Here is a 23,264-nt window from a genome sequence, read left to right on the forward strand (position 1 = left end):
GATTCATATCAGGTGATTTTCATACGTAGGCCAGTGTTCGACACACTCCTGAAGTTCAAGAAAAGTTGAATTCTTTTCTAATTTGTGGCAGGGGGAGGTAGAAAAATTGATCTTGCCTATCTAATGGGTGTTCAATAACAACGCCATGAAAATTATATTCTACAAGTTAAAGAAAACAAAGCACATTATACCTAGTGGTAAGTGCAAGGTGTGTTTCCCTTGGCTGTTATTAATGATATGAAACCCAGTCAAATTGCTTTGTTTCTGCATCACTAAGTTATTTAGTGCGGTCTCTAAAGTGGAGATTCAATGAAATAACAAATCCAAAGTTTGGATCCACGTCAACTGGACAAGAAATCTTCGATAATTTTAAGCGATTTGACAATTCTCTGGTTTGGCAGAATTAAGAAACGGCAAGGAACAACAGTAAATTCTAAACTTTCGTTCAACTAAGTGCATAGTGCTTGGTTGTATTCCATAAAAGTAAATGTACGGATGATGCACAGAGCCAAAATGCCTGTATTCTCCACTTGGTGTATCGTGTGCACTTTTTGTACCCTCTGGACCTATCTGAGTAAGTATTTCCTAGTCATTTGACAAATATCATTACTTTGCATGGCTTCGAATAAATTTAAAAGCATGCATTTTGGAATTTAATTACAAATATTATTAGATCCATACAGATCAGAAGGTTTTATCGTAAAAGTAAGTACATTGACACAATTGTTTAAAAGTAAATATTCATGTGGTCTCTCAACTCTGTAAAACAAATGGGGTTTAGTCAAAATAAAGTAACAAGAAAAGGAAAAAATCATAATGTTTATTAATTGAAAAAGAACGGAACAACTGATAGTAACTTCCTGTAATCTTTGTTTCATATTTAATATATGATTTCACAAAACAGCACATTGTTGGAATTAGAAAGTTTGACCCTTTTCCTGCTTTAAAAACTAATGTTACACAAATTTGATTTTTATGAAGTCTCCGATAAAAACTATGCGTTTCCTACCTAAGATAAGTAAATAAATAAATAAATAAATAAATAAATAGACGAATAAATAAATAAATAAATAATTATAAAGACTAATAAATAAATAAATGATTATATAAACGAATAAATAAATGAGAAATAAATCTAAGAGACCTTTGAGAATTCAAAAGCTTAGAAACCAATATTTAAAAACGATGTGCTACCGAAATGTCGGTAAATTGAACATCTGTGCATTATGCAAACCGTCAAAAGAATTTCGAGTTTTCGGTTTGTGCATTTTTTGTGACGGTCTATAAAGATAAATTGTAGATTGTTTTGATTTCTAACCTGCTCTTATTAAATAAATGACAGGGAACAATTGGATATTTAAACATATTTTTTAATAAGATAGAATAAATATAAGCTAAAGAAGTGTGTTTTTCCTGCTGAAATAAAATTCCAAACTTTGTCGGCATCGTAGTCTAATTTGTACCTGAAGTTACGCTCGGCATTTGTCTTTGTGTAATTTATTTTATGTTCGATCTGTTGTTTCATTTCTCTCAAGTATTATGCATAGTATTGTGGAACTCCAATTATTATCTTGCAACCAGTCTTCCTACCAACCAGTCTCTCTATCTATCCATTTGTATTTGGGAACTCCAAATATTATCTTGCAACCAGTCTTCCTACCATCCCGCCTTTCTATCTGTCCATTTGTATATGTGTGTATTAATGCAGCTATGTCTTTCTCTATAGTTGTTCATTTAGTGAGATGACAAGATGATGAGTTATCTGTCTTTCTAAGTATATTTCCTGCTTACGACATTTAAGTCTTTCCTCTACAACTAAATCTTATGTAAAGTAACATGACTTATTTGGAAACAATCTGTCTCTTAGTCTGAGAAACAGGACTGCAGACATAAATGTTGTCCAGCCTGCGTACGCATAGTAAGATATTAACAGTTTCCGTCGGTGTCGACGCCGTCCACACTGTTAAATGGCACAAATTTGTATCTTCAACATCAGTTACTGCATTTATATGAAATTTTAGGATAATATGACGTTAGCTCTAAAATGTATGATGTTATATGCAGAAGTTTCTGTCTCGTCTGCTTAAATAGAAAGTTAGCTGTATTTTGAGGAGGAATTTGTTGTGTTAACGTTTTTGAAAGTCTACATGAGTGAGTGCGTTCAACTCAAACAAAAGAATACTGTTGCTAGGGTCCTAAGTCTTGATTGTATCGATTTCTTAAGCAGAAAGTTTGTTGCATCAGTGTAAACAATGTTAGCCTTTTTTATGTTAAAGATTTTGAAAGTCGCATAATTTCTACATCAGTTGCTGCATTCAGGTAAATCGTTGGATAATATCGCTATGGATTCTACAGTTTATGCCGTGATATGCTAGGAGCTCCTATCTTGTCTGTCTTTCTGCTTGAAAGGAAATCTTGTTGCACCATTGTAAGCAGTGTAACAATTCTGTGTTAATGTTTTTTAAATCAATATATCTTCTGCATCACTGCTGCAATCAATTGTTTCCTATCTTTGAATGGCAAAAGTATTTTATATCAAAGAATGAAACAGTAAAAGTTATGTATGGACCAAAAATATATATAAAAATACAGGTTACCACTTGCTTACTTATTTAACACTGCCGTGGTCTTTATTTTCCAAATACATATTATTAGAGAAGCAAGAGAGCTATGGTACCGCAATTTAGAATTTTTGTCTACAAAAGAAAGAAATAAAATAGTTGAGCCCATATATGTGGATAAATTGTATTTTTACTTGCCCACTCAAAAACACTAAGGTCACATAAAAGCAAGTGATCGCTGCTGTATGGAATCATGAGAACGGAAAGTTGATGAAATATGCAGACTCGTTCACACATTATTATTTTTGTACAAAGTCCAATCAAAAATATCTCTCCCACCCAAAATCTCTCTCTGTCTCTCTCTCTGTCTCTCTCTCTCTCTCTCTCTCTCTCTCTCATGATATATACATATTGTAACTGAACAACTTTGTCAAAAACCAAAAACTCACCGTTATTTTTGACTAGCTGGATTTGTTTTATTCTACATGATTTTTTAAGACCTCTGAATCTCTACAAAAAAATTCTGAATAGTTTGTTATAACGTTTTTGTTATCTGAAGCTGTGGTTAAACTTAATACCGATCGACCGAAAACATAAAGTTCTATCAAATTATCTGCAATTGAATGTACAGCATGAGAATCACCTGCAGATATACGGAGAAGGAGAACGTTTCTGATGTACAAAGAGCATACTCTAAAATCTGGGTTTTGGTAAACTCTGCCTGATATCAAGATCGACTTGGATAAAGATTACAAATGTAATTCGCCCTCAGATTCAAGAATTACGAAGTGATTTATTCGTTTTAAAGATAGTTGCGAATCCGTGAAAGATGCACCACGTTGACTGGTGTCTATGATTAGGTGAGTGGGCTTTGGATGTTGTGAGGCGGACAATTGATGATGAAAATCAACACATAATGGAAGATATTTCTATCGTCACAAGCAGGCATTCGCCAAACGTTTTAAATATATCGAATAATTATTTGAAGCCCCGAATGGTTTGTACCCAATGGATCCCGCATTATTGACAAATGATGAAAAACAGACTTAGGTTGAAATCGTAAAATATGAAAAGAGCGACCAGAGATGTTTGAATGAAATTCTCACAGGAATTACTTTTTGAGCCCTACTCAAGAGAAACTAAAAACAAGCCTGTGTCAGAGAAAACGAGCATAGGCCACAATTCGTCAGACTGTCAGGAGGGATTTATACGCAGTATTTTTTCGATACAGAACGCCCGGTCATTGCGGTACCTGTCTCGGAGTCCTGAATCTGATAGTGTCTCTGTACGGTGTAAAAATGTTCATAACTTAAAATACCTTTCACATTTTCAATAAGATCATACTTCTTTATAACACGATGACAATTTTTATGAATGTGTGCAAATAATCATGCATATGGTACATACAGGGAATGTATACCATAATATCTGTGAAACCAAAATCAGTGGAAAAGGTAACTGTGTGAGGTTTGTTTTAGTCGGGTATATTTTTTAAGCTTATTTTTGCTATCTACTCTGAGAGATATCATCGTTTCTGCTACATTCGCAGTCATTTTATTATTCGAAAGTGAAGCGTATTTGCATTCATTTTTATGTCTTTCTTTGAATGGTTAGACGCTGCATGCACGTTTCCAGCAGATCTGAGGGGTTCTTGGTACAGTTTTGAAAAAGGGACCCTCAACTTCACCGAAGATACCTTGGTGAAATATCCGGCACAGCTGACCATATCTGCAAAGGACTTTTCATATAAATGCGACCAGGTGTCTGGTAACAAGTACTTACTAAAGTAAGTCATCGTTTTTTAATAAGAATATTGATTTACATTTTTAACTATTATTATGCAATGAATTATTTTTCGAATTCACCTGTAACATTGAATCTGAAATGAAATCGGAACGCTAATTTAGTTTTGATAGGATACCTTGTTTAAAATTAGTCACGTAAAACCACGTGCTACAGACTGACAATCACCATAAGACTTCGGAAGATGGTGCATTACAGAATGGAAATCTGGCCACGTTTGTTACAATACCTTGCTTGAAATCAGCCACATAAAACCACATGCTGCAGTCTGACAATCCTCATTAGACTTCGGAAGATGGTTTATTACAGACATCGAAGAACGTTTATCACAACATATGTGATTCGAATGACTCTCATGAATTGCTTGAATATTTACATGTTATGACATTCCCAAAACTGTATATAGATATATAAAATTTGAAAGACTAAAATGTTCAATTACCCCAAAGGGAATAAATATTTGAATAATCTTTCACGTTACAAAAATTTGAATTTACAAGTGCCGTTTCTTACGTCGAGAAATGCAGATATATTGTGATCTTTCCACCACTAAAATTCCACACGGTATAATATTAACCCTACACATGCAGGTTTTATGTTTTAAAGGAAGATATGTTTTAATGGATGATATGATTGTTTTCCAGGTAATACAACGGTCGCTAATGAATTTATTTTATTTTTTGCAGGTCTACAACAACTTTTTCAGCTTACTATTTATCCTGGTACGCCTATTTGTGCTTCGATCTTCACCTAGTCAAATCTAACAAGTATTACTACCAGCTTGGAAGCCGTGAGTTTGTATAATACTTTGTTACTCAACCAGATATATTAAAGGGCACCTAATTATTTCCATTTTCTCAGGCTTTTATCTCTCTCTCTCTCTCATGTACGCTGTATCAATGATATACCACGAGATGTATACATTTTTCATTAAAAGGAAACGAGGATTGCCGAGTCTCCTTGTAATTAAAAATTGAAACATTTATACATAGATAGATAGATAGATAGATAGATAGATAGAAAAAACAGATTTTCTTTAATGTGTAAATGTACTATTTAAAAGTACAGATTCAGTTAAAGACGCATGTACCTTTATCTTGTGGGTTTGGGAATTGCGCGTAAATCCCGTTCCTGTGTCTCGCTGTACCACATGCTTCATCTACTTACCACAGATACACCTATAAAAATACGTTGTATCTTTTGTTTAGCTAATATTGCATGACGACAATGAGGGTGTAGTTTATTTGTACCATTACGCTCTAAATAACAAGTAACGAGCGATATTTCATATATAACGGCAACATAGTTGTATCTGCGTTGCAACCTAATCGTTGTACAGTGCATTGTAATGAAATTCACAACCATAAAACATGCAATGTTCACTCTCTATGTTCCAAAACTGTCAGGGTTGTGTTGATACAATTTTTATTTATTTGTTGCAAGCATTCAAATCGGTCAAATCGGCCACAAAAATTTAAAAAATCGAAAATCTTTCTTGAATATGCAAATGTATCTGCGTTGTTATCAAACGATGATAAGTTTTACAGTCAAGCCTTAAATGATTCATTGTTATGGAAACTAAAGGTTACATGATGAATGGTTTAGACATTCCGTGTGACCATTACCAGTAACAACATTATCGTTTCCATATGAAGAAAAAAAACCCCATAGAAATCGATCAATAGCCCTCTCCCTGTCTCCTGCTTCCACCGTATTTATCATTATCAATGCGTATAACTATCATTGCCAGTGTACTGCAATTGTTTTTGTTTTTGTTTTTTTTTGGGGGGGGGCAACAGACAGATCCCCCCATTTCCAAAAAAAAAGTATTTTATGTTTTTGTGTTTTCCCCTCAGATATGTAGTATGTTTTATTTAAAATAGAATTTTATATCAAAAATTTAGTCTTAGAATTTTTGATGGGGTTTTTATGTTTCCTCAGTGTTATCTAAAAGGTTGTTCGTCCGAGCCTGTTTTTTTCCACTGCAATTGTTCAGTGTGAACATGTGTAGAGACTTTTTCAGCTGAGTATTGGTATGCATATTAGATGAATTAGAAATATTTGCTTTCCATAGAGTTGATAAAGCCTGAAAGAGGCGCATACTCTTGTGCCGCATCCCATTGTTGTTCTGAGAAAGGTTGCATTTAAAATACACTGAAAAGGACCAAATAACCAATTTTGTCAATATGTATAATTCGTCATACTATGTCACATGTATAATTTATCATGCTATGCCATTATGTAGCATTCGTCATACAATGTCAAAATGTATCATTCGTCATACTGTCAATATGTATCATTTATCATACTATGTCATGTATCATTCGTCATACTATGTCAAAATCTATCGTTTGTCATAATGTGTCAAAATGTATCATTTGTCATACTATATCAAAATGTATCATTCGTCATACTATGTCAAAACGTATCATTCGTCATCCAATATCGTTCTCTTAGGGCTCATTGTGCTCAGGAATATAGGAAACTTAAAATTAGTATTGTTTGCTAACTGTGATAAATCATAACCTGCTTAGCTTGATATTTTAAACCAATACCAAAGAAGCCCATGTAAAAACCATTTGATTCAACCATTCTGCAGTCATTTAGTGTACGAATAGTAATTAATTATCAGAATTACAATACATTGGGAAAACAGGAGACTTCTCGTACTGCATAAGGGCAATCTGTCCCTTTAAAATTTTATTATTTTTTGTACAAAAATTTTAATTTTTTTTTAAATCCTTACTATAAAGACAAAATGTGCTGACGTGCCGCTACACTCTATTCGTCTCCTACGATAGGCCACGAAGCTGTGGTTATTCTGGAATAAAAAATATTGCGTTTGTCCATCTTGTAGGTTCGATGGCTCACCTTAAGAGTAAACTGGATCCTCAATAGTACCCATCAATGTTTTCCCGACTATTTTTCCTTATAAACAGGATACGGTCTTTTTTTTTTTTTTTTTTTTTTTTTAATCCTATCAATTGACTAAGAAAAGGCAAGTCCATGTATGATACGTTCAGTGTTGAATCTTCATGTGTACATTCATTTCCTTTCAGTGATTGAAGCCAGCAATGGTGAGAGAACTTTCTCACAGCCAAGTTTAGTGAACGTAAATATGACTACAGCATGTAACAGACCGGAGCCTTACGAGGCTGCAACATTTGTGACCTTGATTAAGGAAGGTGTGTTTAACCAAAATTTCAACTTGTATATTCAAATTGTATATCTGTACCCTCTCTCTCTCTCACTCTCTCACTCTGAGACACACACACGCACCCACCCCTCACCCCCACCCGCACATACATAGCAAGAAAAATATTAACCCCATGATCCTGCAAGAGAATACGTGAGAGTTCGGAGGTTTTCTTCCCCGTGTTACAGTCGAATATTATTTTATTGTTTGGCTTAAGAAACATATATTTCTCCTGTGGAGGACGATTCAAATATAGCTTTGTTTTGTTTTGTATTGTTTTTTACCACACAATAAAATACATATGTTGTTGATGTTCTTTAAATTAAAATGCAACGTCCAAGACCCCCACCTCCTTTTTTGAAGCTACTTATCTGAAGATTATATAAATATGTTGATGACATGTACACTTGAAAACCGTAGGGTCAAGATAACCTGATCTTTTAAAATGTATCATGTATTAGAGGCCATCTGATGTTCTCAGACAACATGGGCATGTCATGTCGAGTGAGAAGACGCCGTTTTGATTCAACTTTATTTTCCCAGATTATTTTCAAGTTATTAGTGTATGCAAAATATAAGATATAGATGACGTAGTAAAACGGAAAAAGTGATACATATATGGAAAGACAGCAAAAACATGTATGTATGTATGTATGTATGTATGTATATACCTGCTATTAAACATATATGTCATACTCAATTTCTCTCTTTTCACTCTCCCTCCCTACATATCTATCCACCCACCTAAACAACTAAATACATGCGTGCATACTATTCAATATTTTTGTATTTAATCGTATTTTCATATTGGGGGTGGGGATGGCAATAGATGAGAGGATATTTACAGGACAGTGTTTCCACTGTTTTATTTGCTATCTAACAAAACATGAATTTGTTTAGTATTTAATAACACGGTTACTCTGTGAAGAAAAAAAAAGATAACCAAACTGTCTGTTATCAATGTGTAATTTTTGGGGTACTCGTCACTGCAGCCAATCAGGTGTCATTGAGCACGAAACAATCTGAACCTTTTCTGTGATAATTTTCTTTACACTTAGATGATTACAATTGTGCCCTGTAGACGCTTAAAATGAAGAGACCTCTATGGGATTTTCTCCCTGAGTCCATGCCTGGGGTTCCGTCCCACAGACGTCCCCATGTTTATGCCCCCGACCCTAAACTCCTTTCAGCCCACCCACCCCTTGTCCCTAACAATATCTTTGGATGCGCAGCTGCTGATGCGGAAATAAAAACCCAGTTTTACAATAGTTGTTGTCAGCCATGTTTGGGAACCACCAGGAAACAACACTGTTGCATCATATCAAAAGCTCATATATGTGACTAAAGTTAGTCTACATGTACTTTGAGAAATTTTCTTTCTCAGAGGTAATAAAAACCGTGCACTGATATTTCATCATTTAGGGATTTTCATTGCGTGAGAAATTCCTTTACAATCAAAAATCATTGGACCAAAAAAAAAATATCGCATCTTAAAATTATCCCACACCTATGCAACATGAAAATAGCATTCATTGTTCAGTTGCTCCTGCTCCCTGCCACTAATTTAGCTCGAGAAATTCAATTAACCTCCTCAATCGTTAAACAAGAAATATTGTACTTCTTACGACTCTAGATCTTAATCTATGTAAAAGAAAGAAACGAAACCAGTAAGTTTAGTAAAATAACAAATCATTTATTCCTCTAAGTTTCGAAATGAAAATTTTAGAAACACGAGCGTGAATTAAATCCCCAATAATCCTTAATGTCCTATCACAAGTCCAGAAATATAGAATTTTCTGAATGCATTCCAATAGTCTTGAATATCCTGATGTACCAGAATGATACAATCCATGATGTCTTTGAATGTTCTCAATAATCCCAAAGTTGTGCTTTAGTCCAAATAGTAAATGAGCACTTTGTAATTCAAATGAATAATTTAAATAAATAAGTCTTCTTAAAATATACCTGAACATAACTGTAAGTAATTCCACAAACCAATCTTAAAATAGGAATGAATAATTTGTTTGCAAAAATCTCTCTTTATGCATATTTCACTTGACATGGGAAGCAATAATATTTTCTGGAAAATTAATGGAACATTCCACTAACTCAAAAGCAAGGTTAGGCCTTGAACTCAGATTATAATAAACATCTTGTTTACCACTTACAAGCATTACAAATGTCAGATAGGTAAAACTCTATCCTCAGCCCTCAATCACAATCATAACAACAGTCAGGTACACAAAATAAATTAAGTATTAAGTATATATTACACGCATTAAAGTTGTCCCGCACCTGCTCAACATAAAAGGAATATTCCTGCTTCAATTGCCCCTGTTCCCATTGCCATTAATTTTCATCCAAGTTTCTTTCTTTCCAAACTAATAATGAGCTGAATTTAGCTGAACCTTCACGATATTTAGGAAACTAATATCTTTTTTATCTTTCGTTCAAGGTTCAGCAGAAAACAACCTCGTTCAGGAGACGTGTCCAACGGATTGGCTGGCCGTGTTCGATTCTGTCAGTCTTTCTTCTTCCGGTGGTAGTCCAAAGTGCAACAATGTCACCCTCAGCGTTTGTGATGATAGAACACAGTTTAGATATGTTCATAATAACTGTAGCAGCAGTTTGAAATATTCGGGTGAGTTTTCATTATGTATTCTTAAAACGGATACATAATAAATCATTATCGGTTATGATATTAAGGCAAAATTGTTTTAGATTTACGTACAGTTGTACAGATTTTATTCTTCCGGGACATTTGTTTTCTCATACGAAGAGCCAAGATTAAAAATATCTAACACGTACGTTTTTTTAGTTTCATTAACGTAAAATGTTTGTCTCTTTGGTCAGTCTATCGACAATATTTGTTTTGCAATTTGTACACGACAAACTGCATGTAAATAGTAAAGCATAACATTCTTTTCGTTCACAGGTCATCATAAAATACCTTTCAAATGCGCTGCACATTTCAGTGTAAAGATAGATTTAACTAAATATATTTTATAACCATTAATTTATGGTGGAAATACTTTTTCATGTTGTTTCAATCGTTTAAATTACTGTGAACCAACTTTTTCGTTTTTTTTTCAATTTTTTTAATTGGATTTTGTGGTAACTACCAAAGCGATTAAAGACATAAATGGGCATTATCACATATATACTATCAAGTTACAGTTCTTGTTAGTTCATTATGTTTTTCACATTTCAAATGTATCGAATAATGTATGCATATATAATGCCCAGTTATTAACAAACTGGAAACACATTATTATTATTATTATTATTATTATTAATCGTTATTATTATCATTATTATTATTATCATCATCATGATTATTATTATTATTAATATTATCATTATATTCCTCATCATCGTCGCCATTATTATTATTATTATTATTAATCGTTATTATTATCATTATTATTATCATGATTATTATTATTATTATTATTATTATTATTATTATTATTATTATTATTATTATTATTATGTACATATCATGGATATGCTTATGTTCTTTGTAAAGCGACTGGGACATATCACTGCATCCATCACCTGAGCAATGAGACGAGCGGAATCAGTTATCTGCAGGTGTGGAACAATGACACAGTTGTAGTTGCCAGCTCCACGTACAGAACTGTGTGCTATGTAAGTGTAGGCCACGTCTTCCTTCGTATACTGTCTGTATTCTATGGTTTTAAGCTATGCAGTAGAAAGTAGCAAAACCAACAAGTTTAGTAAAATCAGCAAAGAATTTATTTTCCCTGGAATAAAAGGTGAAAATTCAAAAGATACTTACATTATTTTGTATCAAATCCAAAAAATCCTACATGTCCTATCACAGGTCCAAAAGTATAGAATATTCTGAATGAATTCCAGTAGCTTGAATGTCTTGATGTAACACAAGATTGTTCTCCTCAGTGTCTTCGAATGAATCCGCAATAATCCCAAAGTAATGACGTGGTCCAAACAGTCAATGAATAAATTATAATTCCAGTGAATAACTTAAAAGAAATAATTCCTTTTAAATTATATCTGAGCACAATTCTAAGTGATTCCACAGACTGGTCATAAAACAGGAATGGAAAATTGTTAAACAAATCCCCTTTATATACAGACTGTCACCTGATATATTATGGAATAATATTTTCTGGAAAACTAATGATTTCTAATGGCATATTCCATTAAATTTTAAATAAGTTTAGGCCCGGGGCATAAATTGTAGCAAACGTCTTGTTTACCACTTGTAAGTAGGCAAAACATGATAATAGTCAGGTAGGCTAAACCTCTACACTCAGTCACGGACAACATATACACTCAATCACGGACAAAGATCAAGCAAATGGCATAAATTAAATATACATACCAATACTTATCATTCATTTGTCATGTGTACCTTTGTTGACTTTCTCTTCGACTCAGAGTAAAGTTGAGTTCAGTTTAGTTTAGCTTGACTTTCTATTAGGACAAGAGTTTAGGTTAAGTCTGACTTTCTTTTAGGCCTGGAGGTTCGGTTAAGTTTAACTTTCTATTAGGCCTGGAGTTTCGGTTAAATTTGACTTTCTAGTAGATTTATAGTTACGGTTAAGTTTGACTTTTTACTGGACCTTGATTTTCGGTTAAGTTTGATTTTTTATTAGGCCTGAGTTTCGGTTAAGCTTGACTTTCTATTAGACCTAGAGTTAAGGTTAAGTTTGACTTTCTATTAGATCTTGAGTTATGGTTAGTTCAGCTTACCTTTATAGATTTTTACTTGTTAATTTCTAAGCTATAAGATATAAATTGTTGCAGTTATTGCCTCATTTGAAGCTATTCAGTGGAACTTCAACAGCTGGAGTAAGTCCATACTGATAGCCTGTTTCGACGAAAGTCATCAGGTTGAAAGACGTACATTCTGCATTTAGATTTGACAAAGTCGTCGGACTGAAAGAGGTACAATATGCATTTCGGCCAATGTGGGTATGTCAGAAAGCTTGCCAGTAGCTTCTCTTGGGTCGGTAGTTCTTCCCGGGGTTTTCCCGGGTTCTTCCTCCACCATTAAAATACTGGTCGCCATGCATAGCCTATCGTGTGCTGAAAAATGGCGTTAAACCCAACAACAGCAACACTAACAATATGCATTTAGATTTGACGAAGTCGTCAGACTGAAAGAAGTACGTTTTGCATTTTGATCTGAACTTATTACTTCAACTTTCCTCAGACAATATTGATGTTTCCCCACATTTTTTGATCTTGGTTATTAGAGGCACAAATTTTAATCCTGCGACTTCTAGCATATCTTTCCCATATATATGGCATTCGTCCTCATGTATTCAGGCGATTCTTTTAATAACTTACCGTTTATCTGAATATGTACTTAAAAGGGGAACGTACTACATGGGCCAAAAATGACCCCACCTCAAAATATATTCATTGTATAATCTATGGAAGATGTAATAGGTAGTTATGAAAAGAATTTTAAGAACTGGATAAAAGACCTTTTACAGGAAAGGTATGGGACAATGGTCACCTCCCTTGCAGTCGTGTAATTTTATGATAATATGGCTTAAAACTTGCATATATACAATTGTATTTTATTTGTTTTTCACAAAATAAACTGAATACAAATATGTTTGAAGAGAAATATTATTCTAATTAGTTTTATAACTGAAGCATAAATACATTGTATTATATGTTGCTCGTGAAACATAGCAACAAACGTATAGGGACCTTGGGCGCCGCGAGTGTTCGAGTGGTCTAAAGGTCTACGTTACAGATCACTGCCATCTCACCTCTGTTTGCGTGGGTTCTAGTCTCGGATTCGGCTAATGTGGGTATGTGAGAAAGCTTGCCAGTAGCTTCTCGTGGGTCGGTGGTTCTTTCCCTGGTTCTTCCTCCTCCATTAATACTGGCCGTCATGTATAGCATATCGTGTGCTGAAAAATGGCGTTAAACCCTACAACAACAATTACAACTAGAGGGGCCTGACTTCCAGTACCCACATAAATACCTCACAACATCTAGTAAATGAAACGTTTGCTAACATCCCACACATATGTTTTAAGCTGTGTATGTAATAAAGTGAGTTTTAAAATTACACAAAAGCACATTCAGATTCCTCAAAAGTTATGATTTTGTGATTTATGTTTGTTTATGATTTCATGAGATGGTGTTATATGATATGAGTTAATATCGAAAATGTATTGAATGGATTTATCAAACAAGATAACACAATCATCTGAATAGTGCGTCACACTTCCTGTGCTCGTGAACCCGCAAATTACTATTATCCTCCATTTTTGTGAAAGGACGGTGTTCAAACTCTGTGATACTTAAAATAAGCAACAGAAAGAAGTGAAACGAACAAGTTTTATAATAGCAAAATTCAACAAACAATTTATTTCCTTAGAATACAAAGTCAAAAGTCAAAAGACACTTACAGTATTGTGAATTAAAACACAAATATTTATAAATGTTCAACCACGAGTAGAAAAAGTATAGAAAGTTCTGAATCAATTCCGATATTGAATGTGATGATGTACAGATAGTTTTGAATGTGCTGATGTACCATTAATTGTGATGTATCACAATGATACAATCCAGAATGTCTTTCAGTGGATTCACAATAATTCTAAAATCGAATTTTAGTCCAAAATGTAAATTAGCACTTTGTAATTCCAAATAAGAATTTAAATATATTATTCCTCTCAAATTATATATGAAAGCGAATGTAAATGATTCCACAGACTGAACGTAAAGAAAAATTACTAATTTTCTTGAAGACAATCTTATATGCTAATTATATGCTAATTTCATTTGACCTATGACACAACAAAATGGTTAGGATGTGGGTCAGACTTGGGTTTCCAGAACATTCAATGTTTGCAAATAAGGCTATACTTTGAACTCAGATATCAGTAAATAATTTTTTTATTATAACTTACAAACATGACAAAAACCAGGTACGCAAAAAAGCTATTCTCAATCAGGGACAAAAGTCACGCACACAGCTTTATTTGCGCTTGAGGACGCCATTTGTGTCCCCATTATCGTCCAATTAATTTAGAGAGAGTTGAACTCAACTGCATTGAGTCGTGGAACAAGCTTCACTGGTCTGACAAAGAAATGTGTGCGTGGGATTTTCAAAATTATTATTTTCAAAGTTTGCATGCATTTATTCCCTCCTTATATGGAATACTGGTATGGATAGATGTTACAGCTAGTGAAACATTCACTGTGTCAGATAATAAAATCTATCTGGCTTTACTTTCCACAAAATAATCTATTGTGTCCTGAAAGTAAGAAGTAATATGTGAACATACTTTTTCCTTTTGGATGGCTCGAAAATAAACATCTGCTTGACCTTATGGACCTTAGCGAGAAGGTAAATATTCCTGCCTCCAGTTTTCCCAGAATCACGTATTCTTCGTGAATTTTGTTGTTTTGTTTTCTTTTTGTTTCTATATGACAAATTTCAAACAGTTTACTTGTGACATTTTCAATGTTTTGGGCATATTTTGGTGTAAGATCATTTTGACACCTATTTCATTCATGCTTTTATCCTATCGCTCCATAAGAATTACAGCTGACCCTTAATTTCTAGGCATACAAGAGAATCAACGGTACCATGCATGCCACCAAAAAGCCCGGAATTTGCGATATAGACCAGAACACGATATCAGTTGCCTCCCCTGGGATTATTGCCGTGTATGACAATATATCACGTAAGTTTCTCTCTCTTTCTTTCTCTCTCTCTCTCTCTCTCTCTCTCTCTCCACATACACACACACTTTTGCTTGACAATGTTATGTTAACATTAAGTAATAGTTCATAATAAATAAAACTCATGTAGATAAGAATAGACATATGATGTTGCACTTTCAAAAGTAACTGAAACTATTCTTGTTGCATTTACATAAAATTTTACACAGTAGTATATATCATGGTGTTATCAATACAGTAGTATATGTCATGGTGTTATCAACACAGTAGTATCTATCATTCTGTTATCATGATGTTGCCATACATAGTTGTATCTGTCATGGTGTTGCCACAGTACACAGTAGTACATGTCATGGTGTTGCAATACACCGTAGTATCTGTCATGATGATACCTTACACAGTAATATCTGGCATACTGTTGCCTTACACGATAGGATCTGTCATGGTGTTACCATACACAGTAGTATCTGTCATGGTGTTGCCTTACACAGTAATATCTGTCATGGTTTTGCCATACACAGTAGTATCTGTCATGGTGTTGCCTTTCATAGTAATATCTGTCATGGTGCTGCCATGTACATTAGTATCTCTCATGGCGTTTCATATGAAGTTTGATATTTGGTAACAATGGATTGTCTTGTTCATTTTTTATTTGTTGGTATTGTTATCTTGTCCGCCCAGAAAACGCAGCAGCGCCAAGACTAATATGCATTGAATTTACTGACATCTTATAACACATTTTGTAATATACAGGTATCATATATCGACTTTGAAAACTGTAAATGAAAAACACCTTTTTAAACTATATAAGTATATTGAATGTTACGAGTCTTTGCTCTTAAAATAGGTAGCAGAAAAGAGTGAAGATAACTAACTTTGTAAAATTAGCAGATAATTTATTTCCCTAAAATACAAAGTGAAAAATGAGAAAAAAAACTTACGGTTCTTACGGTTTTACGAATTAAATGCAAATCGTAATCCAAGATTAAAAAGTCACAAGTCCTACCAATGAAAAGTTTTAAGGGAATCTCAGCTCAAATCCCGATGAAATTCAAGATGGAATGCGATGACCTATGAAATAGTCAGCGTTGTACTTATGTGTCAGCAGCGTCTTGTTGAATCACAGAAAATATTATTCCAGTTTTGAACGCCTTATAAATTCTAGTAAATGTCTTTGTCCAAGAATTATCAGAGCACTTTTGTATTTCCAGGGAAAACAATCACTTGATTTCAATAATTTGAAGGAAAAAAATTCAACCCAAACTTGTCACAACATAATAAAACTTAACGTGTCAAATGTTTTAAGCCCGAGTGATATAACGTTTATCAGAACATCAGTTATACATCTAACTAAGACGCAGAATAGATTCCCAGATGGGGGGGGGGCAAAAGTTAATCCTTCTGGGATAAAAATAGAAGCTTCTTTACCAATTTACACATGCTTAATGACACGTACTCCAGGTATGACCTTGACTCAACCTACTGATTCTTACTCTGAGAAAGATAATATTATTTTTAAAGTTGTTTACCAAAACTGTCATTGATTTTAAAGCTCAGCAACTAGTTACAATGTTTCAATTCTGGTCACTGTCAAATCCAGTAAACAATATTACATTGTAACATGTAATCGATTACAAAATTTAAAACTATCAGACAAACAATTAAATTAAATATACATAACATAGATATCAATATAAATATGAATTTTACATAGATGCTTTATTTTAATATTTGGTATTTCATTTGTTTCTTCGTGAATATCTATAAATATACAAATGTAGTCTTATGTACGTGAGCCTGATATTAAATAGGGTATAATAAAAATAGTACACTGCGTTGATGGCTAAGAAAATGGCTAGGCATTATACATATTGCAATATGTAATGCTTAAAATGTAATGCTTTAAAAACACACAACACAGTTCTAGTCCAACATGTGTTTCTTAAGTAATGCTTCACTCTTATGTAAGCCAATCATATGTATGTATGTATGTATGTATGTATGTATGTATGTATGTATGTATGTATGTATTTATATCAAACATAGATGCTTCATACGAAAAAGCTACTGCTTCACACTGGGAAGATTTGTTTGTATTTAATGTTTTCATTAAATGTGTAAAATAACATTGATGTTTTGTTTTGCATAAAATTGACCAAATATTATTGAAGTTTCGAATACATTTTTACTTAGTAAAATTTTAATTTTAAAGCAATGGCTGCTTTCATTTGCTTATAAAAATTATCAACAGTACTAATTTTAGTCTTCTTGTTTTCAGTTTCGTGTGGTAAGTACTTCATTCTCGTCACATTTTTATTTTATATTCACTTTAACATAATGAAACACACAGTGCTGAAATTCAAGTGTCTAAAATCGCACTTAATTATTTTAATGAATGCGGATACAGAAGTTCCACTTGAACATTTTCATTGACGATGATGAAGAGGACGATTGTCAGTCTAATCAGTAGAGTATTTAAATTGTTACAAAAGGCCTATCGTATCTGTAAATATACGTGTCCTTCTTGTCAGTTTAGAAGATTAAGCACATCTTCAGAATGTATTGCGGTGCAGTCTTTATTAACTTACTTTTATGAAGGCACCAAATGACTTTACATTTTATCAGTGTGGAATTTACGGTGGTAACTGGTATCCAAATTTGCCATTATGAAGTTAAAATCAAAACTGCATATATAGACAACTAAGTAACGATTGTTTTCTACTCTTTCTTTTCATGTATATTGTATAATTTTCTCTCTCTCTCTCTCTCTCGAATCACTAAATTAATTTAAATTGTTACAAGCTATTTATTAACGTGTCTGTTTTATAAGGTCACCTGTGATGGGTCGATTGATATATGTACTTTTAAATCGGAATCTTTCACTTCCATCGTAGTGACCGTCCCAGTATCAGAAACCAAAGTGTCGGCTGTGTTTGATGCCACCATTCTCCTGGCCGTCTTGATACCTACAGCCTTCCTTCTCATTCTGTCCCTGGTTATTTACATCACAAAATGTTATCGCCTATTTATGAAACTGAAATGTCCTCAGAGAAAGCCAAAACCGAAGAAGCCTCGTTTTCGAGAAACTGCACCTAAAGTTGGCGACGTAGTTCCGCGTAACCGATTTCCGCTTCATCTGAACCAGCGCCCGCTCCAGAATAACTTCACCGGAAAGAAACCGATCAAGATTGGGCCCATTATTGAACCATATCTTCAGCCGCCACCGAAACAGCGTCTTCTGTACGAGCTGGAATGGCAGCCAAGCAAGGGACGTATTTTTTACTCCAGAGGATCGTCCTTGATGAGTCTGTGGAACTGGGTCTTAAAAGAAGAGGAAAAGGGAAAAAAGGAAAAACTAGAATTGACCGACTTAGATGGGACAGACACGTGGGCGTGAAATAGAGCCCTTCAGTAAAAAGAAAAATCTGTAACACAAAATTCAAATATAACACACGTATAAAATATTTTTCATAATTTAACGGTTACGTTATATTTCTTATGTTCATAAAGACTGGAACTTGAAAAAGACACAATAGTTAAAGAATTGTTATTTTTTAACACCTTTTCGGAATTTGAATAAAATTTTATAGAAAGTCATATGCTGAACGCTGACATTTCTTTCAAGATTTTGGAGCAGACATTAAAATCTTATAAAGTTAAATAATTCTTTGCAGCCATAGATGATATCAGAATCGTATATTTCTATTTTAGAACGAGAATTCAAGAAATAAAATGTAGCATGTCGTTAAACGTACTACTTCCCAAAATGAATGGGGATGTTTTATTAACGACTGTTAACATTTCTGCATCTTTTGGTGTATCCTATTATTCCCCGCTTCCAATACCTGACAACATTTCGCGTAAGAAACAATAAGCATTATGTTTCATTGCAAGAAGGTAAAGGAAAGCCCAACAATACATGAGCTTTGAAACTGAATATTTTTGGGATAACTATTAAATAACATCGATACATGACGACTTATTAGATAAGCGTGATTACAAACATTGTGTGCTCCTCTGTTGGTAGCCTCGTCGTGAAATATTGTACATACATTGACCAGTTCCACTGTATTCATTTTTAACAACGATATCTACATTCTCACTGATAATTTAAGAAGAAATGTGCAGCAAAGGGAAAGATCGCTTCATTCTTTGCACACACACACACACACACACACACACGTGCGTACTAACTTTTCAGAAAGAGGAATTTGAAACCAGTGTACGCATCACAGACTTACTTTGAGTGAACATACTACTAAATGGAAATCTTTTCAGTCGGTCTTTTAATTATTACCTGACAGTTGGTCCTTTAATTATTACCTGACAGTTGGTCCTTTGATTATTACCTGACAGTTGGTCCTTTGATTATTACCTGACAGTTGGTCCTTTGATTATTACCTGACAGTTGGTCTTTTAATTATTACCTGACAGTTGGTCCTTTGATTATTACCTGACAGTTGGTCCTTTGATTATTACCTGACAGTTGGTCCTTTGATTATTACCTGACAGTTGGTCCTTTGATTATTACCTGACAGTTGGTCCTTTGATTATAACCTGACAGTTGGTCCTTTGATTATTACCTGACAGTTGGTCCTTTGATTATTACCTGACAGTTGGTCCTTTGATTATTACCTGACAGTTGGTCTTTTAATTATTACCTGACAGTTGGTCCTTTGATTATTACCTGACATTTGGTCCTTTGATTATTACCTGACAGTTGGTCCTTTGATTATTACCTGACAGTTGGTCCTTTGATTATTACCTGACAGTTGGTCCTTTGATTATTACCTGACAGTTGGTCCTTTGATTATTACCTGACAGTTGGTCCTTTGATTAATACCTGACAGTTGGTCCTTTGATTATTACCTGACAGTTGGTCTTTTAATTATTACCTGACAGTTGGTCCTTTGATTATTACCTGACAGTTGGTCCTTTGATTATTACCTGACAGTTGGTCCTTTGATTATTACCTGACAGTTGGTCCTTTGATTAATACCTGACAGTTGGTCCTTTGATTATTACCTGACAGTTGGTCCTTTGATTATTACCTGACAGTTGGTCCTTTGATTATAACCTGACAGTTGGTCCTTTGATTATTACCTGACAGTTGGTCCTTTGATTATTACCTGACAGTTGGTCCTTTGATTATAACCTGACAGTTGGTCCTTTGATTATTACCTGACAGTTGGTCCTTTGATTATTACCTGACAGTTGGTCCTTTGATTATTACCTGACAGTTGGTCCTTTAATTATTACCTGACAGTTGGTCCTTTGATTATTACCTGACAGTTGGTCCTTTGATTATTACCTGACAGTTGGTCCTTTGATTATTACCTGACAGTTGGTCCTTTGATTATTACCTGACAGTTGGTCCTTTGATTAATACCTGACAGTTGGTCCTTTGATTATTACCTGACAGTTGGTCTTTTAATTATTACCTGACAGTTGGTCCTTTGATTATTACCTGACAGTTGGTCCTTTGATTATTACCTGACAGTTGGTCCTTTGATTATTACCTGACAGTTGGTCCTTTGATTATTACCTGACAGTTGGTCCTTTGATTATTACCTGACAGTTGGTCCTTTGATTATTACCTGACAGTTGGTCCTTTGATTAATACCTGACAGTTGGTCCTTTGATTATTACCTGACAGTTGGTCCTTTGATTAATACCTGACAGTAGGTCCTTTCATTAATACCTGACAGTCGGTCTTTTGATTAATACCTGACAGTAAATCCTTTGATTAATACCTAACACTCGGTCCTTTGATTAATACCTGATATACTGATAAAACGAGTAAACACGTGGGAGTTTGTACATGCAGAATCACATGCTAGTAGTCTCCAACTCAAACGTAACTACTGTTTGGCTAGCAAATCTTTGAAGTAGAACAATCGATTGGCAAGCAAATTTTTAATGTAGAATGAACGATATTCCCGTTGATACTACTTTTGATCGCAACAATGCAGTTTTCATGTAAACTGTTCGCTAACAATTTAGTTTCAATGTGTTTTCGTAAAATGTAGATTTAGTGTAAATCAGTGCATCTGTTCGGTCGTAAATGAGACTGCATTCGCTCTACACTAAAAGCGCATGATTCTTACCGATGTTTGGAAAATATCTACCTTCAGGTGTACAAAAAGCTATAAGAACTGGGATGACTGCAATAGGACAAAGGGAAAATTACAGTGATATCCTGGAATAGCGAAGTTACAGTATATATGGCGTTTGTTCCACAGTGTAGTCCCATCAAATTTCTTAGACCTAGGCCTGCCGGCTCATTATGCGACGGCTGATCCAGGTCTATGCAGCTTGCAGTTACAACAGATTTATAAGTACGTCCTGATTTGCAGATTTCGCTCGTCATTTGCTTTACATTCTCCGTACATACTGTAAATAACGAACATCATGCATTATTTGTTTATAAGCTTTCCCCTTATGTATAAAAATATTTGTAATACTTAAAATAATTTGGAACTGAACAGATTTGATAAGTGTGTGAGCAATATCCGTATAAATGATAAATCTTCTTGTATATAACTTCTTGTTTATGATTTCTGAGTATATATATATATGTGTGTGTGTGTGTGTGTGTGAGAGAGAGAGAGAGAGAGAGAGAGAGAGAAAGACAGACAGACAGAAAGACAGAGGGGAAGAGAGAGTGGTCCCTGATGCATTTGAATAATGTCTTGTTTGTACATATATGTTGAACGGATTCTTAGAGATAATGTATATTTTATAAGCGTATTAAATATTTTAGTCATTGACTATTATTATTATTATTATCATTATTATCATTTTTATATTATTATTTTTATTATTATTATTATTATTATTATTATTTTACTTTTGTGAGCGTGGGTGAAATGTTTTTAGCTTTCTTATTCTATGATAACACTATTATAAATGTATCCTTGACAGAACAGATTTTCTGTGTTTATTTGCAATGTGTATTTTTTATACCTGTTTTATCCACATATTATTATATATATATAGTCTCTCGAACCTTCTAGCCTATCAAGAAACTAGTTCAAGGGAGACAAATGTGATCTATATTTTTACTCGTACTCCACTGTCACAGTTTATACAATAGTTTGTATGTAATTAATACTTGTGAAGAATAATTACATTGGACAACTGTGTGTTTATTTTCTTTATAAACATACGGCATGATTTCCTTGTGTAATCTTATATTTTCAATTCGCCTGTTTGAAAAAGTGTTTTATTTTAATATCTATATTATTTCATATCAACTTTTATTTCCTCTGTGTAGATTTAAATTCGGCCTAAAATCCATCATTGCTGCAATTTAGGATATTGTATTGTTTCTAATTTACTTTCAATGCCTATACCTTTCAACGAATCCCAAAACTGAAAACGATATTTGATGGAAATACATACTTACAAATAAATATATGAATAGAGAAAAGAGGGGATACAAGAGAAGGAAGATGTATATACGTGTAGTTCTCTTTACATGTCTAACAGTCAGAAGACATACATATAGACGATCTATTGGCTTAATACTAACTAATGAACAAAAATAAAAATGGGCATACATGTAGACATAACAGATAGACCTAAGTGAATATCCGCGTACTCTACATTTCTGACATTTCGCAAATTTCACGATTTTATCGGCGCATGTCAACTAAGATTTCGACATACGAGGGGTATTTGAAAAGTTCTAAATATTTTGTTATAACCATTTTGTTTCTTTAAAGAAATAATAGACCAAAATAAAGTTCTATGAAATGGTCCCCAGCTGCACGTGCAGCACGCCAGACGCATACAGATATATGTGTATGACGTAACAAAGGTAAATGACAGTGACCCCAAAATGTAAAAGGAGAACAATTCTGCTACTGTGCAGTCCAGTCGCTTCATGGTATTCTCTGACTGTTGTCAAGGCCGACTCGAATCAAGTTTACGGATGTAACTCTCTGTCATATCCCAAAATTCAGGGAGGTTTCGTTGTTTCAAAGATGGTCCTGAAT

The 23,264-nt window shown here is 34.0% G+C and overlaps 1 protein-coding gene across 1 annotated transcript; it reads left to right on the forward strand.

Annotated features, from left to right (window-relative positions):
- Nucleotides 1-118: 118 nt before the first annotated feature.
- Nucleotides 119-18,661, forward strand: LOC149798100 (uncharacterized). Its single transcript, XM_089960839.1, has 8 exons — nt 119-574; nt 4,176-4,347; nt 5,051-5,154; nt 7,424-7,549; nt 10,016-10,201; nt 11,090-11,211; nt 15,146-15,266; nt 18,159-18,661. The coding sequence occupies exons 1-8, from the start codon at nt 496-498 to the stop codon at nt 18,659-18,661; spliced, it is 1,413 nt and encodes a 470-aa protein (XP_089816965.1). The 5' UTR covers nt 119-495.
- The last annotated feature ends 4,603 nt before the right edge of the window (nt 18,662-23,264 follow it).

This window comes from Sinohyriopsis cumingii, chromosome 6 (assembly GCF_028554795.1).
Source record: "Sinohyriopsis cumingii isolate HCF-2022 chromosome 6, ASM2855479v2, whole genome shotgun sequence".
NCBI classification, from domain to species: domain Eukaryota; kingdom Metazoa; phylum Mollusca; class Bivalvia; order Unionida; family Unionidae; genus Sinohyriopsis; species Sinohyriopsis cumingii.